The 16,083-nt window shown below is 38.6% G+C and overlaps 1 protein-coding gene across 1 annotated transcript in view; it reads left to right on the plus strand.

Annotated features, from left to right (window-relative positions):
* The window catches only part of LOC146135555 (transcriptional enhancer factor TEF-1-like), a 28,748-nt gene extending 13,053 nt beyond the window's left edge, over window positions 1–15,695 (plus strand). The window contains exons 5-14 of the mRNA XM_083394976.1: window positions 7,871–7,935; window positions 8,255–8,344; window positions 9,586–9,735; window positions 10,219–10,253; window positions 10,646–10,764; window positions 11,451–11,566; window positions 11,832–12,005; window positions 12,833–12,973; window positions 13,507–13,659; window positions 14,189–15,695. Of these exons, the coding sequence (XP_083251102.1) occupies window positions 7,871–7,935; window positions 8,255–8,344; window positions 9,586–9,735; window positions 10,219–10,253; window positions 10,646–10,764; window positions 11,451–11,566; window positions 11,832–12,005; window positions 12,833–12,973; window positions 13,507–13,659; window positions 14,189–14,302 (1,157 nt within the window). The 3' untranslated portion in view covers window positions 14,303–15,695. The remainder of the gene's footprint in view (window positions 1–7,870; window positions 7,936–8,254; window positions 8,345–9,585; window positions 9,736–10,218; window positions 10,254–10,645; window positions 10,765–11,450; window positions 11,567–11,831; window positions 12,006–12,832; window positions 12,974–13,506; window positions 13,660–14,188) is intronic.
* Window positions 15,696–16,083: the final 388 nt, after the last annotated feature.

Genomic DNA, 16,083 nt, shown 5'->3' on the forward strand with positions numbered 1-16,083 from the left:
GGCCGCTTTTCGGTAGGCCGGCCCACTTTTTGACACGCTTTTTTCGGCTTTCCCAATGCTCTTGGTCAGTGCTTTTCAACCTTGAACATATCCATCCTCACTTTTTTTATTTCGGAAAATTTCCATCCGCACGAAACAAGCTCAGTAAGTTTGCAACCTTTCAAACAATGAAAGGGTTTGTGTATTAAAACCGTGTGCCTTGACCGATATAAATAGTTAGCTTAAACTGCAATAGACCACTATACGATACTATATTACTGTACCTGTAACGCATTAGTGGATTACACATAATAAATACTGTATTACACATAATAAAAAATAACATGCACCATTTTCATCCGCATTTCAATTTCTTTCATCCGCGCCAATGCGTACCATCCCACGGGTTGAAAAGCACTGCTCTTGGTTAATCAGGACTTAAAAAATCGTCCGATTTTTCATACCGAACTATAGACCGTTGTGGCGTATTTTGCTTTTTTTTTAGAAAAGCCGTATTTTAGTTGTCGTCTGAACTGGTCGGCGAAGGCCCGCTACTTGGAAACACTTTGGCACCCCACTTGTGGGTAATATCGCTGTGTGCCGCTGACAGCTTTTATCAGTATACTGTGTTCTGATTGTGCAAGGTAATTCCATGGAATGGTTTCAGGGTTACTCTTAAGCAGCGCGTAATGATTTAACACTCGCCCCTTTGACTAATCTAAGTTAAGAGAAATTTTTTCTTGGTTTTCTTCACGAAGATAGGCTTGTTAACTAAGGTTTAAGGCGCTACCAAGTTTTACTTTTCAAGGCAACTTTATTTCCTTTTGAACCATATTTTATTTCTTCAATTATGAATTAGCCTGTTCCGTTGTTCATATAAATAATAGTTTTTTCTATTCTATTTTGGTGCCACCTTTTGCACCACTGGGAAACGCATTGTTGTTGCGTTAGGAAAAAAATCGAGTACAATGCTGACATTGTATATAAAACCAGCCAATTCGTTGATGGTAGAAACACTGTTGTTCGCCCGAGGATGCTACCTTTGTGATGTTCATTCACGTGAACTATAAAACGTCATTTGTCTTTCGGAAAAGTTGCCTACACAACGTCTCTTCCGTTCCCAAAGTTGCAAAACCGGCGATTCCCATGTGAACTTAACCTTGTCTTGCGCAAAACTTAACGCTTTGCAATTATTTCTAAAGCGAACCACGCTAAGGATTGCCTAATCGTTTAGCTGTTATGAGTAGGGCGAATATTTTTTGACTTGTCAAAAAAAGTCAAAATTTTGTCAAAATTTACACGTTAGGTCAAAATTTGTCAAAATTTTGTAAAGTCAAAATCAAATAAAAATGCACATAAATCGTTTACAAAATTAAAAAAAAAATGTATAGTCAGCTTTTTGAAATTCGTCGTTCAGTTGTTTTCAAATTTATCGTTCAATTTTATCAAAAAAATTAGTTTTGATTTGTGTTCAAAGTCAGTTTAACCGTATTATATCTTTATTAGAGCAATATACGATATAAAAAACGCGTGATTAATGTCGCCTAGCTCATTTAAATCAATGTATTACTAATAGGTCAAAATTTTGCCAGATAAATTATATTTAGGTTAAAATTGGCCAAAAGTTTAATTTTTCAGGTAAAAATTTCCTATTTTTAGGTCAAAAAATTCGCCTTAGTTATGCGTTGAATCAGTGGTTCCCAAACTTTTTTGGCTCGCGGCACACTAAAAATATCTTAAATATTTCGCCGCACACTTTTAACAAAACGACAATAGAGTCATTTTTCAATCGCCCTTAACACACGACAAACTATATGTAAATGTCTCAATATAATTAATTCGTTATGCGTGGTGCGTATTTTGGTAATGCAAATAACTTATTTTTTTTAAATAACAAAAAGTTTCGCGGCACACTTGGCAATCTCTCGAGGCACACTAGTGAGGCAGATTAAAATTTTGTACCAAAAAAAAATTACCAGTCATTTTAACATTTAAGTTTCACCAGCCGAGCAACAACCTTACGCGTCGTCTCACTAATTGCCATGTCAGCTGTTCCAAATCCTTTATGGCTTATTTTTGCAACCTTGTGCAAGAAAAGCAAAACATAACATTTTAGATCCGTCAAAAAAGCAATAAACCGACCTGTCTGTCTTTATGCTTGAATCGTGCTGGCCGACACCTGTTGGCAACGTAATAAAGCCTTGCCTTGTGACGTAACAGTGGTGCAATTGACCGCCGCCGGTTCGTGTCTGTGTCGCAATAAACGGTTTACGCCGGGCCGCAGCTTTGTAAACAGAAGACAGAGCGAGCCGTTTTTTGCCGATCGAAGCTCGTTATTATTGTTGTTGTTGTGACGTTGTGGCTGCTTTAATACTATGTATGCGGTTAAGGTCGACTTTCTTCCGTATTTCATACCCGCGTGTCAGGCAAAAGTGTTGCGATGCAATGACGTAGCACAATTAATCAACGAAGCTTCTTTAACCCAAAAAGGCTTTAAAACTTTGTTAAACATGGTTGTGGGTTTTAATTAATTTTTAAATCGGCAAAAAAGTTAAGTTTTGCATTTCTATATAATTATTGCCAATCGCTTGTTATATTTTAAAAAAATCTTAAAAATAAAAAAAACCTTGTACTTTCACCAAGATATCATGAGTAAAGAATACCAAATTTACGCCTAGCTACCTTTTTGGTTAATGAGACAAAATTATTTTGTTAAAAAAAGTGCACTGTACAAAATGTAAATATATTTGAAAAAAGTCATTAGGTTGACAAAAGCTTTTCTAAGTCCCCGCTTGGTCGTGTTTTGCAAATAAAGTGCGACCTCGCGAAGAAAAATTTCGCAACGTTTCAAAAAGTTACGCAACATTCTTTCCAAATTTCGCAACTTCTTTCCCGTTTTCCTTAGGATTGGTGACCTAATTGCTCGCGCAAATCGTTCTTTCGCTCTGTGCGCGCGGAAACAGATTTCCAGAAAGCACTTCACCCTAGTCATGCCCCGTCGCCGTTCCAAAACCCCACGGGTCACTCGCCCCATATTCCTCTGAAGCGGGGTAACTTTTTAGGGGTCACTTGTCCCCGCCCCTTCTACCCCCAAAACTGTTTGAAGTGGCAAGCTTGTTAGGTCTTCACCCGTCAAGAAAGTCGGATAATGTTACCCTCTCCAAAACCCATTAACTGTACCCGGGGTTCGAACATGGTGCGATTTTTTTTTTTTTAATTTTCTTTGAAATTATCGCGACATATTGTTACAATGTTACGCAGAGCAGATGCCATCACCATTGCGAAACACGACATCACACGAACGTTTGAAAAGACCTTTCCTTTAACCCAATAGAAAAAGAAGGGGTTAAAATTTAAAACATTCTCACTACACCTGATTATGCATAGGTTTCGATGCTTTAGCAAAGAAAGTTGATAGTGTTCCCGCGCGTTTTTTTAAAACAAAATCTTACTTTCGAGTATAATGGTTGGTGGTTCTAGCTAGACGTAATAATAATAACAAAACCCATAAAGAAGTAGCTAGCATTTTGAAAATGAATTAAGAGTTAATCGAAACGTTCAAAATAATATCTACATCCGTATGGGCTTTGATATTCTTACTAAAACCGTACTTGTTTTGTAACTTCTGCACTATTTTACCGTTTTGGCACAAAAAATATCAACCCTAGCTTGTTCAGAGCAATTCGTTTTTAACTACTATTGGCGTTTCGGTAAATCTTCCGTGAGGGGACTTTTGTTCTTGAATCAACCGCTCTTGTCGATCGTATTTTCGCCGGTACTTACCAGATGGTCGCGCAAGAAAACCAACACGCGAACAAGTAGAAGTTTCCCAAAAAACAAGTCCGGCAACTTCGACGACCTGTAACCAAAACTTCACGGATCATCGCCTACAAACTGAAACGTTGCTTTCGCTCTGCAAAGCGTACTTCCCGCTAAGTCGCCTCCTTTTTGTCCAGCGCCGAGCTAAAACCCGGAACGCCCGGCTTGTAAAATAAAAGGGATAGAACAGCGGTTCCCAAACTTTTCTAAAATTTTGCCTGGTGGACCCGTTGCCATTATTTCATATTTCATGCGGCCCAAAAAGAAACAGCATAATAGATACTTTATGACAGTGGTTCTCAAACTTTTCCAAAAAAATTACGCAACGGTCCCCCTCAATTGCTTACGGTCCCTTTAAAAATATACAGAAATAAACACAAAGTAACACGTTGTTTTTTATGGTATCAATGGGACGGGTGCACTTTTTTTTTCTTTGCTATCAGCTCGACTAACGAATCACTTTATTTGAGCGAAGCAAACACAAACAGTTTTAAAAGCGTGACCCTACAGCCTACAGTGTCAGCGCAGCAAGCTGTAAAAGAGTAATTCTCACTAGCACAACGCAACACTTTGACGTCACAATGTAACGTGAATAAACAACTAATCAGCTTGGTCTGGAAAAGTTTTATTGCACAAAAAATTATCTTCTTAAGAAACGTCGTGTTGATTTTTTGTTAGGTGCTTCGCGGTCCCAGAAAATGGTCTCGCGGACTCCAAAAAGGACCGCGGACCCCAGTTTGAAAACCACTGCTTGATGATGTCACAAGAGAGTTCATTAAACACGCTCTATGATCGAATAATACAGCATAACTAAAGACAATAAATATTACCAGATATTGTTTAAAACATAGACTAATGTTTAAAAGACATTCAGGAAAGCCCAATGTTGAAAAACTTAAAGACTAATTCTCATTGCGGACGCTCTGAAACTGCTGTACGGACCCCAGTTTGGGAACCGCTGGTATAGAGAGTGTCGCAGAAATGTAGACTTTGAAATGGCGCACAGGCCACCCTTTAGTCCCAATGTGCCTAGAGTTTGTAAGCTTGGCTTAATGACTCGATGTAAAGACTTAGGCGCGATAACCGGACTGGAGAGCCCGGCTTATACGCGTCATTAATTTCCGTTTTTAAGTCTTAAAAAAAAGAAAGGCTTTCTGCAAAAAGCGCCATAGGCCAGTTGACAAGGCCACTTTATAGAACAATCAACGAATTGGCAAGATGCAAATAAGTGAAAAATAGTGTTTTTTAGAGAACTTTGATAAAACCCAAGCTCCTTTCCAACAAATGTGCGAATAAACCTCGCTAATATCAGGAAATATCTCTAATTTTCCTAAACCAATCAAGCATCAAAAATAGAGTCGAAGTTGCGTCGAATTCCACCCTGAGCATTAACATGCTAAAAACCCCGAAATGTTTATTTTATCACTTTATACATTAAAGCAGTGGTTGTCAACTGGCGGTGCCATTTTTAAGGCTCAAGGGTACCGAGAGATATTTTAAATTCTTTAGGATTCCAATTTTTGCTATATTGTTAACGATAAAAGTGTCAAAAATTAAAAAGGTTTTTTCAACCTTGTTGCACAGTTACAGTTAACCACTCAGCAAAAATACGAGCAAGGGTGCCGCGAATTATTTCTAATTTCTGTAGGGTGATGCAAGCCAAAAAAGGTTGCGAAACACTGCATTAAAGATAATGCAGTCTACTTAGATCTGCTTCTCAAGCCGAAGGCAGGCCGCTTAGCGCGCATTTAGCGGTCCTTTATCGAGGTGCCAAAGAGCGAGGGACGGCCAATGGACGCGTGTGCTTACAAGGTGTCAAGTTGCCTTGTCACCTGCTGCCGCGAAAGGTCTTAGCACCTCCCAGTCGAGTGACAAGCGCCTCGTCGCTAATGTCGTTTTGCCTTGTTTGTCTTTTCTCTGCTGATGATTTATTGATTCTCCCCGCTTTTCATTGTCGCCTTCTCAGTATTTTAAAGAGAGAGATATATAACTGTTGGCCTCTTGCTATGCCAAGTCGCCCGTTTATGTGGAGATTTTATACCGGCCTGGTATATTTGAGAAATTAGGTATGTCCGATGGAAAACAATTAGTCGATATTTCGGGCTAAAAATACATGGCCGACATGTCCGACACAGAATGATTTCATTCCTGTATATTCCCATAGGCAAAATAGTTTGAAAGTTTTAAAGGTAGTTTTTTAGGGTAATAAGTCAAAAAATTGTATTAGGGAATAGGGATACCTTCAGTTGCCTCTACCAATACCTTCATGATAGAAATTGTTGCGTTCAATCGTCAAATCATGTTTCATATGCCTATACAATTTGGCATCGGTTCCATACCGATACTACCTTTGTCTGGTATGCTATTATTGGACATACCTTTACCGATCTGCTGCATTCTATCTCGTGTTTTTGTTAGAAAGCCCTCCTTCGTTGTCTATAAAACTAAGGCGGCATGCGCCATTTGCCGTTTGCATCTGGCAGTTGTTTGTGTTGGCCGTCACTTAAATTGCTTGTATAAAGAGCACACACACGATTTCGGAGATAAATGCAATACAAAACCGCGTTTTACGGAGTTTTTTTTTCGGGCAAAAATCATTTCAAGCACTTGACAAAAATTTTAAAACTTTTTAAACAAATTACTATAACGACCAACCAGTGTCCTCATAAAAACGAAGGAAAACACCAAGGATTTAAACTTTAAAGCGACATAGTCAATAATAACGCGGCACAGGATTTGTAATTGCAATTTAACGCAAGCTCCGCACCGTTTTTACCTACCGAAACCATCAACAGCCCGCAACTTTGGCCAAATCACACCGACAACGCATCAGCAGAGTGATAGCAGCCAGGGGTGCGCAACACTCCTCACAGGGCGATTCTGTTGTGGTCCGCGTATTGTCTCGGCCGCAGCATCAGCGTGAAGTGTGCTTTGTTGTCATAGACTGACACAAACCATACGGCGCACTTGATAAAAGATGTGTGTCACTCCCCCATGGCCAATGCTTCGAGTGTTGCGCTTGTCACAGTAGGGCTTGAAGTCCCATCCCTATTTAGAATTTTTATCACATAAGCCTCGGTAGGTTTTCGTCAGGGCAGACTCAACGTTACCTATAGGTGGCCTGGCGATTGTTCATGCAGTCCTGCTTGTAATGCACAATACTTATTATGTCGAGGCAAGATGTCTATTTATTAAGGCATATTTGGCGAAGTATTTGTGGAGAATGTCTTGACAAGATTTTTCTTGAACCCCTCCCAAAACCACCAGTGTTCCATTTTTTAGTTGTTGAAAGGCATTGTAGGTTTAATAGTAGTCCTCCACTGTTCATCTTTATTTGGTGCCATTCTTACCTATATTAATGCAAAATTGCAAAGCAATATTGGTTCCATTTAAAACTAAAACCTGTCCAAACTAAACGTTTTTTTATAATTTCTTGTCTGACACTAGTGCCCATATTTTATTAAGTGGTCAGTATACAATTGTTTGAAGTTGATGACGACCTAAATTCCACACCAAACCGTATACATAATTCAACAAGCTTTACTAACTAAAATAATTGCTTGAACAGTTGGACTCCAGTTAGGACATGAATAGAAAACAAAGTGAAGCAATTACAGTTCAAACAAACCAATCACTTCTTTGTATACCCCAACAAGTAGATTATTTTTTACACCTGGTAATTAGTCTTGCAATCCTGTCTTATCCCCTCAAGGACGACACCTTTTTAAATTGTCTCTTTTATGAGGTTTTCTCTCTAATACTCTTAACCCTAATTGGCACCTGTTTTCCGTGGCGTTGGTCTTGTCTCGTGTTTATTTGCTTAAATTATTGATGACCAAACCTATGCTAATCTTACTTCTAAGTAAGTGCGATGAGTCAAGTAATGTAGAGTGGTTCTAATAAGATTTAGTTTTGGCGCGATTAAACAAAATCTATCCCGGACATTTTCTTTCAATTTGTTTAAAGGTTTGTATAGTTTACAGGCACAGAAATGAGATGTGCTGCCTTACACATCTTGCCTTTGCCCTTAACAAGATACGTGTGGAAATAATGGGTTTACTTTTGTTTTTAGGGCGAAATGAACTTATTGCAAGGTACATCAAGCTGCGTACAGGAAAAACCAGAACTAGGAAACAGGTTAGTTTTACTGAAGTAATTTGATTATTATTTTAAGCTAGATTTATATATATATATTTTTTTGCGATAACTTCTTGCGGCCATATGACTAACAATAAATCTGGTTTACTAAAATATTTTTTTTATAGATAGAAAAACTTATCTATGGAATTATGTATTGAATAGAAAACTTATCTATTGGTCAATAGACAAATCTATTGACTTTTAGAATAAGAGCCGTAAAACATCAAGTGGTCTTGAATACAGCCAGGGTTGTATCAGTAAGCGAATATACTGAAGGCTAATGTTGTATCCTGAAAATCCATTTTTTCTATTTTAGGTCTCCAGCCACATTCAGGTCCTGGCCAGACGGAAATCGCGCGAGATGCAATCTCAGTTCAAGGTTCGTTTTTGTGCCACTTATAAGACCGTTTGCGGCTAACCCGGGAAGATGGCTTGTTTAAGCGTTTTCAAGTGCGAAATTTAATATTAGCTAGTAAAACGTGTGCAATTTCAAACGCGAGGCAAAAAATAAACAGCCGCCTTTTCTTTATTCATTAAATTTAGGAATAAGGACTTTTTTTCAAATACAAAAAATACCTACGATGTAATGAGTTTCTCGCTATCAGTGCTCTAATACACTTCGATTTGAAAGCCTTTATTTTTTTCTAACCAAAACAATTCCAGCGTTTTTACTTGAATCTAGAGTGTAGCATACGCTAATACAAGTTTAACTTAGACGCTGCTGTTTATTTTTGTTCAACACAAGTCATTAAATGCCCTTTACATAAAAATCCAAAATTTACAAAAAATAAAAACCTTTTAATTGTTTTCTAACTAGAACAATTTCAATAATGCGAAAAATTCGCACCGTTTTTACTCAAATATCTAGAGTGTAGCGTAGGCTAATACAAGTTTATCCTAGGCGTTGCTGTTTTTATCCAACACGTCTCTTGGTCAACCTAGGCTAGTCCTTGACTGAGCTCTTAGGCCGCCAAAAACACGGTTACGCTTCGTTGCGCAAGCGAGGGTTACTCGGGTTCGTTTAGACAACGAAACGAGAAAATCTCCAAAAACGACGCATTGCTTTTTTTGCTTGCGGCGAAACGCAGACGAAAATGTTTTCGGGTTTAATGCGCCTTCGCCGAAGTTTGTTATGCGTCACGGGTTTTCGCGTTTGTTTACAAGAAAACATGCTAAAATTACCCAAAAAGGTTTTCTGTGTGTTACCGATTTACTAGGGTTTTGAACTTTGATTTTCTCGGTGTGGACGCCTAATAAACTCAACTAATCTTTATAATACGGCGTAATCCTTCTTAAACTGAACGATTTTGCCCCCACGGATTTCAGAATAAAAAATTCAGATCAATTTGTTAGAACTGCTAGTACCTCAAAAGCAATTTTGTTAAAACTGTGCCTCGACCGTGCCTTACATGGCCTTATTACCTGTTGAAAAAAACTTGTGCTTTATTTCTAAAAATAATATTTTGGTAAATGCTTTTAAAAATTTTATGCGTGATTATTTCCTACAAGCTTGTATATTTGTCCAATCTGTCAATTTGTGGGCAAAAATTCCCGTACTTGTCGTAATGCATGTCGTAACTTTATTGTTTCTTGTACTGCTCTTTACTGCACCCCAGCGGCGTCATAATTCCGAAATGTTAACCACAGGGTGTCGCCTTTCAGGACCAAGCGACCAAGGACAAGGTGCTGCAAAGCATGGCGTCCATGTCGTCGGCGCAAATCGTGTCGGCCGGTGTGCTGCAAAACAACCACATGGACATGAACCAGAGCATTAGGCCGCCCTACCCAAAGCCCTCGGTACGTCCAAGTTGTGAAACTTTGTTGTTGTTGTTTTTTTCGCTTGTTTGCAGCCGGTTTTTTTAAGCCTGTTTTTTGCTTAGTATCTCAATGCTGTAGGCCGACGTACGCCCTAAAGTTTTATGTGGTCCACCTGATGTTTAAGTATAAATTTTACTTATGTAGAATACCATTGACAACTGAAATATGCAAAACGTTATGTAGGCTAAAAAACAGCTTTTCTTATTTTCTGCCGTGTTCAAATTTAATATATTCAAAACACCAATATGCGTCTTGAAAATAAAAAGTAGAAAACTGCTGTTCAAGTTTGTTTTTTTTGCGCCCATCGATATAATTAAAAACACTGGGCGCTGTTACATATTGCTCAAGTATGCCTACCTTGTGTTATGTTTTCTGCAAGTCTGGTAAATAGTGTGTATTCTGCATGAGTCTACAAATGTTATATAAAAGTTATAATTTACCTATATTTTCTCTTTTAAATAGATATGGAGCGGGATTGTTGGCCAGCAAGAAACTGAGTAAGTAGATGTGCTATTTTGCTCTTTCTTATTTTTCCAAACGACTTTGGCTTGTTTGTCAAACTAAATACACTTTGAAAAAAACGATACACACTAATTATACGATTTAGATGTATTTCTCCTTGTTTCCTTCCATTTTGTCACCTGCCTCAATAGTATATATATATATATATATACTTATATACTTATATACACATAATCAATGCCTTCTCACCATGTTGAAAATGAATGAAGAGTTATTCGAAACGTTCAAAATGCTACCTACTTCTGTATGGGCTTTGATATTCTTACCACTTCTTACTACAAACTCAAAACATTATGCTCCAAAATACACACTTGTTTTTCTCTCTGTCCCAAATCCTGGTTTAAAATGATCGTCTTTTTATTTCTAGTATCAAGCCGTTCAACTCTTACGTTGGCCAGCCCGGTTTGGTGGGCGGCGCCATGCAGGCCCAGAACCTAAACACGGGGATTCCCCCAAGGACTGTCCCCATACCGGCCACTAGTGCAGGTAAGTTTGTTGTCGATGAATGTTTTTAGGCACAATCTAAAAGTGAGTTCCCACATGGGAGAAAATCAACTTGAAAATGAATATTTTAACTATTTATACTGAACTGGCAGATTCCCAAAATGTAGCAGAAATTCTCTTTTCAAAAAGCAAAATTCATCTTTTCCATTAAGTTTTTCCTTAGCAAGTCAATTAAAACCATCTAAAGATCGCTTGCCGTGATTAACCAACTTTAAGGCAAACTACGTTGTTGTTGTTGTATTTGTTCGGGCAACATTCTTGGGAGACCAAACTAAGAGAAACAAACCAAAAAGCGACGAATTTGCGAGCGAAAACTGGCCCACTTAACTTCCGATTTACTCGTTTTCTGTTTAAAATCATCTGTTCTTAAGCTTTCGGAATCACTTCTCGATGGCATTTCATTTGTATTCTTGGAGTGATACAAATTATGCACAGAAAGTCCTACTATTTAAGCTTGTTTAATAAAAATAAAAACTGTACAAATTACAAAAAGTTCTTAAAATTGGCAAACGTACAAGTTTATAAAATGGTTCACCTTTTCATCTGTGGTTGATGTTTAATAAACAAAAGTCTTTCAGGAATAGAAGCATACGGATAAACCACCTTTTCAAACGATCAAAAAACACGCGTTGCTATTTGTAAACCGTTTCACTTCCTCTTTGCGGCAGGCTTCAACCAAGCGGTGGCTACCGGTCCGCCTTGGGAGAACAGACAGATTGCAAGCAGCAGCCTTCGGTTGGTCGACTTCTCCGCTTTCCTCGAGCAGCAAGCGGAAATGGACAACGTAAGTTTTTTCAGTGCTTGGAAAACTGTATGTTATGGTTGGCGTTGTTAAAAAAATTCCGTTTTAGAAAAAAAATAGTATTTCGAGTTTTTCCGAGAACCTAAAAATACCAAAAAATTGCTACTTTGTCCAACGGCATTTTTTATTGCGTCTTAAATTAAATTGATTGGCAATAATAATGAAATGCAGTTCTACTTAAAATTCTAGCTGATTGTGCACAACAACACTCCACCTCAAGGTAACCACCATTTTTGCTTCCTCGCAGTACTCGAAACACCTTTTCGTTCACGTGAACCAGACCAACCCGTCCTACAACGACCCGCTGTTGGAATCAGTCGACATTCGCCAGATTTACGACAAGTTTCCCGAGTCCAAGGGCGGCCTACGCGACCTCTTTGAGAAGGGGCCAAAGGACGCTTTCTTTCTCGTCAAGTTCTGGGTGAGTTTTTTGTTTATGCCTGACCCGTTGAGCTCGGATTAAGGCTAAAACGAAATGATTTTTTTTTCAATGGTTTTGTGATAAGTTGGGGTTTGAGGTTAGTTGGCGGTAGGCATATTCATTAATGTTGGGTCCATGCTGATAAATCATACAAAGCGAGCGATTCTCGGACGGTATTGGTGTTTCGCCGTAAATAACGATCCAATATTTCTTTTATAAAAAGGTTAATTTTTCGAAAATATTACATTAAAAAAAGAAGATAAATTAACTTCCGATTTGTTATCAGATCGAAAAGTTACTCTTTTTTTACCCGTATTAGAATGAAATAAAAGTCCCGGACATAGTTAGTTGACGGTAGTCAATTCATTCATGGGTCTGGAAAAAAGTCCAAACTGGTAAAAACTAGTATTATGCAATTGATAGCAAATAAGCGTCGATCATAAGATTTACTTACAAACTTAAAGCGTTACCGTTTTTCACCTAAATTTCTAATAGAAACAGTGAGGAGTTTGTTAGAAAGTAAGTAATGAGGAGTTTGTTAGAAAGTAACGCACGTTGAACAACAAATTTCTGTCTGCGAACCCCATTCAATGTTGTCTCGTTTGACTGGGACAAACAAAACATTTTTAGTTGTCTTGCTTTTGCACGTTTTTTTAACTAATGTGCAAATTATTTCTGGGATTAAGTTTTACTCATTGTAACATTTGCTGTTTTAAGTAACAACATGTAATATAATAAGTGGATAACTCCGACGCGGGCCAGCGCACTTGGTCGAAAGAACCACCACCTATCCGTAGTGCCCCCATTTGACCTTGCATCGTTTACAGGCCGATTTGAACGTAAACATCGAGGATGACGCGCGCGGCTTTTATGCCGTCACAAGCCAGTACGAGAGCAGCGAGAGCATGACGATCACGTGTTCGACCAAGGTGTGCTCGTTCGGCAAGCAGGTCGTCGAAAAAGTGGAGGTAAAAACTCAAAGTCATGAACTCTCACAAAATAAAATACCAGTATTGTTAATACCCAATCGGCGCCTATGTGTTATGGCAGTGTTTTAGTGACTTGGATCCAATGGGTCTTTCAGTTTGATTTGTAAATGACTTCTCTTGACGTCTTTCGGGCAAAAAATCACTTGACTTTACTATAGGTCCATCGGACAAAATTACTATACTTGAAGTCATTGGGGTGTTTTTATCATTTAATTTTGGTAAAATTTGTTTTTTTTTACGATTTCTGCCTTTGAAAAGTTCGCTCGCAATATGCTAATTTTTTTTAGAAGACATGACTTGACTTACTATTTTACGCATATGACTTGATTATGACTTAAGCTGTGTTGCAAATGATTTGACTTGGACTTCAATGTGCTTCAAATGATTTGACTTGGACTTAAGTTGTATTGCAAAAGACTTGACTGACTTAGTCTTAAGTTGTGTTGCAAATGAATTGACAGACTTACACACTTGTAACCAAACAAAAGGAACCTTTACGTCATTGTTTGCAGACCGAGTACCCCCGGATTGAGAACGAGCGCTTCTCCTACCGAATCCACCGCTCCCCAATGTGCGAGTACATGATCAACTTCATTCTCAAGCTGAAGCACCTGCCCGAGAAATACATGATGAACAGCGTCCTGGAAAACTTCACTATTTTGCAGGTGAGCGGCGCTCCCTTAAAAGTATTCAAATCGGAGTTTCAAGTTTAGTCTTGGCCTTGTACTATACTTGTTTAAAATTAAGTGATGCTTTATAAGTTTACAACGTTGTTGTACAGACATGCTAACAGTTTTGATTTTAAAAGTTTGCCCCCACTTTATTAAATTAAAGCACATTCGGCCTTTTTCAAAGTGAATTTTTAGAGAATTAGACATTTTCCTATTTTTCCACTTTGTTACCAGTTGCAATTTGGAGCGAGGACTTGCAATGTCATTTAATAACTAAATTATGTATAATTCACATATAATCCAAATTAAAAAAATGGCCCTATTTGTAGGTTCATCAACGGTCAAGTTAAGTTTGTTTTGCGCTGTTTTTGATATAAACTTGTTGGGACCATTTTCCAGACACAAAATTCCATGTGCCATAATCTTCGACAAACGAATAACTTCCGCCCTTAAAACCGCGCATTAAGAGTGAGAGCTCTTGATTATTTAAGCCAACTGGCTAAACCTGTGTTTCCATCGCCAGGTGATTTCCAATCGCGAAACCCAAGAGACCCTGCTCTGTCTAGCTTTCGTCTTCGAAGTCTCCACCTCGGAGCACGGCGCCCAACATCACATGTACAAGCTGGTCAACGACTAACGCCACTCCACCATTTAACCCACTAGCGCACCAAGCGATCAAACTCGCCAACGATCGCTCGCCGCCAGCTGGCGGTCGCATGCGATCTTGGAAACAATCGATGCTGGTAAAGTTTTTAAGCCTCTGGACAAGACGAACTTCGCTATTTTAATGGCAATGTTTTCGGCAAGCGAGAATGGAGATTAGCAACGGCACACCACAAAGTTTGGACGTTTTTAGAAGGTGTTTTTTACGAAGAAAAAAAATTGTGTTGCAAATTTTCGGAAACAGCAACTACTTAATACCGCCACCGCGTCTACTTTCCCCCCTTTCGTTGTCTTTTCATTGTGACGTAATCAATTTTTATCGCCGCCGCCTACGCGAAAGTTTTATGCGCCTTTTTATCGGCGAAACAACGAACTGAATGCGAGAAGTTTTATATTACGTGTCGTCCCGCTCTCATACCTCTCTCTTTCTGTCACGTGATCCGTGCTCAGCCAAGCGTGCCTTGAGTCCCATTTTCAGGAGATTTTTCTAACGTCGGCGCGAATATATATATAAACATTTACAATATACTAAAGCCAATTACAGGTGTAAAAAAGCGAAGTTTGGTCAACTGATGGTAGGCAAGCGCATTTTTAACACAGGTGTTGTTTCTCATCTGTTGCCTCCTCCGTTGGTCGCTGCGCAAGGTTCGCGCGTTCTTTGCAAAAACATTTCACCTTTTTTTCCTCAAGAAAATTGCCAGATCAACTGTAAAATCGTGCTTGGTGCTGCAAAAACACTCTTTGGGCAAATTTATTTTAGTTTCGTACCGAATCGAGCAACGGCGTTTTATCGTGCCACAACTATAGCGATGTGCATTTTTAGCCCCTCCCCCTTACCCCCATGAATTCTGCTATATATCTATCTACTCCCGAAAAATATGCAATCATAATGAGGTGCCTGACGTCACAATAAGCACTTCTGTCGTCATAAGGAGCCCATCAATCCTTTCATGACGTCATTGCGTTATTTCTTTGTTTGTTTTTGCTCGTTTGTTATCCCGCTATTATTGTTATTATTATCGCGTCACACAAGTTTTATTGTTCCAAACGTGTTTCGCGCGCGCTCTCTCTCTCGATAAATCGCTCTACGTTGATTTCTTTTTTTTTTTATAAGGGAGTAAAAAAAATACTATTATTCTTATTCTTAGGCAACTCGCGTTGATTTAACATTGTTCGGGACCTTTTTCCCGTTTTGCTGCGACAAAGTTTTTTTCCTCGATTTTTTTTCTCTCCTAAGTTTCACTTGCATTATTTTATTTCGTCCGCTTCGTTTTCTTGTTTTAATCTGGCGCCACACCGATTCGAGCGAAATCGCAACGTCCGTTGTTTTGCTTGCGTCGAATAAAATTCTACTTGTAACCATTGTACACGCGCGAATGCGAAGGTCTGTAGAGTGATCCACGTCGATTTACAAACAGCCAACTTTCATCACGGTACCTGTCAGACTTGGACAACTAGATAATTCTAGTTTTCTAATTCATTGAATTAGAGCAAAATGCGGCTAATTCTAATCTAATTTATGAATTGCCTCTGTGTTCTAATTCTAGTTCTAATCTAATTCGGAATTTTCCAGAACTGCTACTTTGTCCAACGCCATTTTTAGTGACTCAGTTCAAACACAGAATTTCAATTAAAATTTTATGGTTGGAACGACTTGTATGTAATTTTTACAGTCTAAAAAGCATAAAAAAGGCTAAAAATTAGCACACACATATTTACCATTCACGTTCTTATAAGAATACTTTGCGATTAAAT

This window comes from Ascidiella aspersa, chromosome 8, assembly GCF_963924565.1.
Source record: "Ascidiella aspersa chromosome 8, kaAscAspe10.2, whole genome shotgun sequence".
NCBI classification, from domain to species: domain Eukaryota; kingdom Metazoa; phylum Chordata; class Ascidiacea; order Phlebobranchia; family Ascidiidae; genus Ascidiella; species Ascidiella aspersa.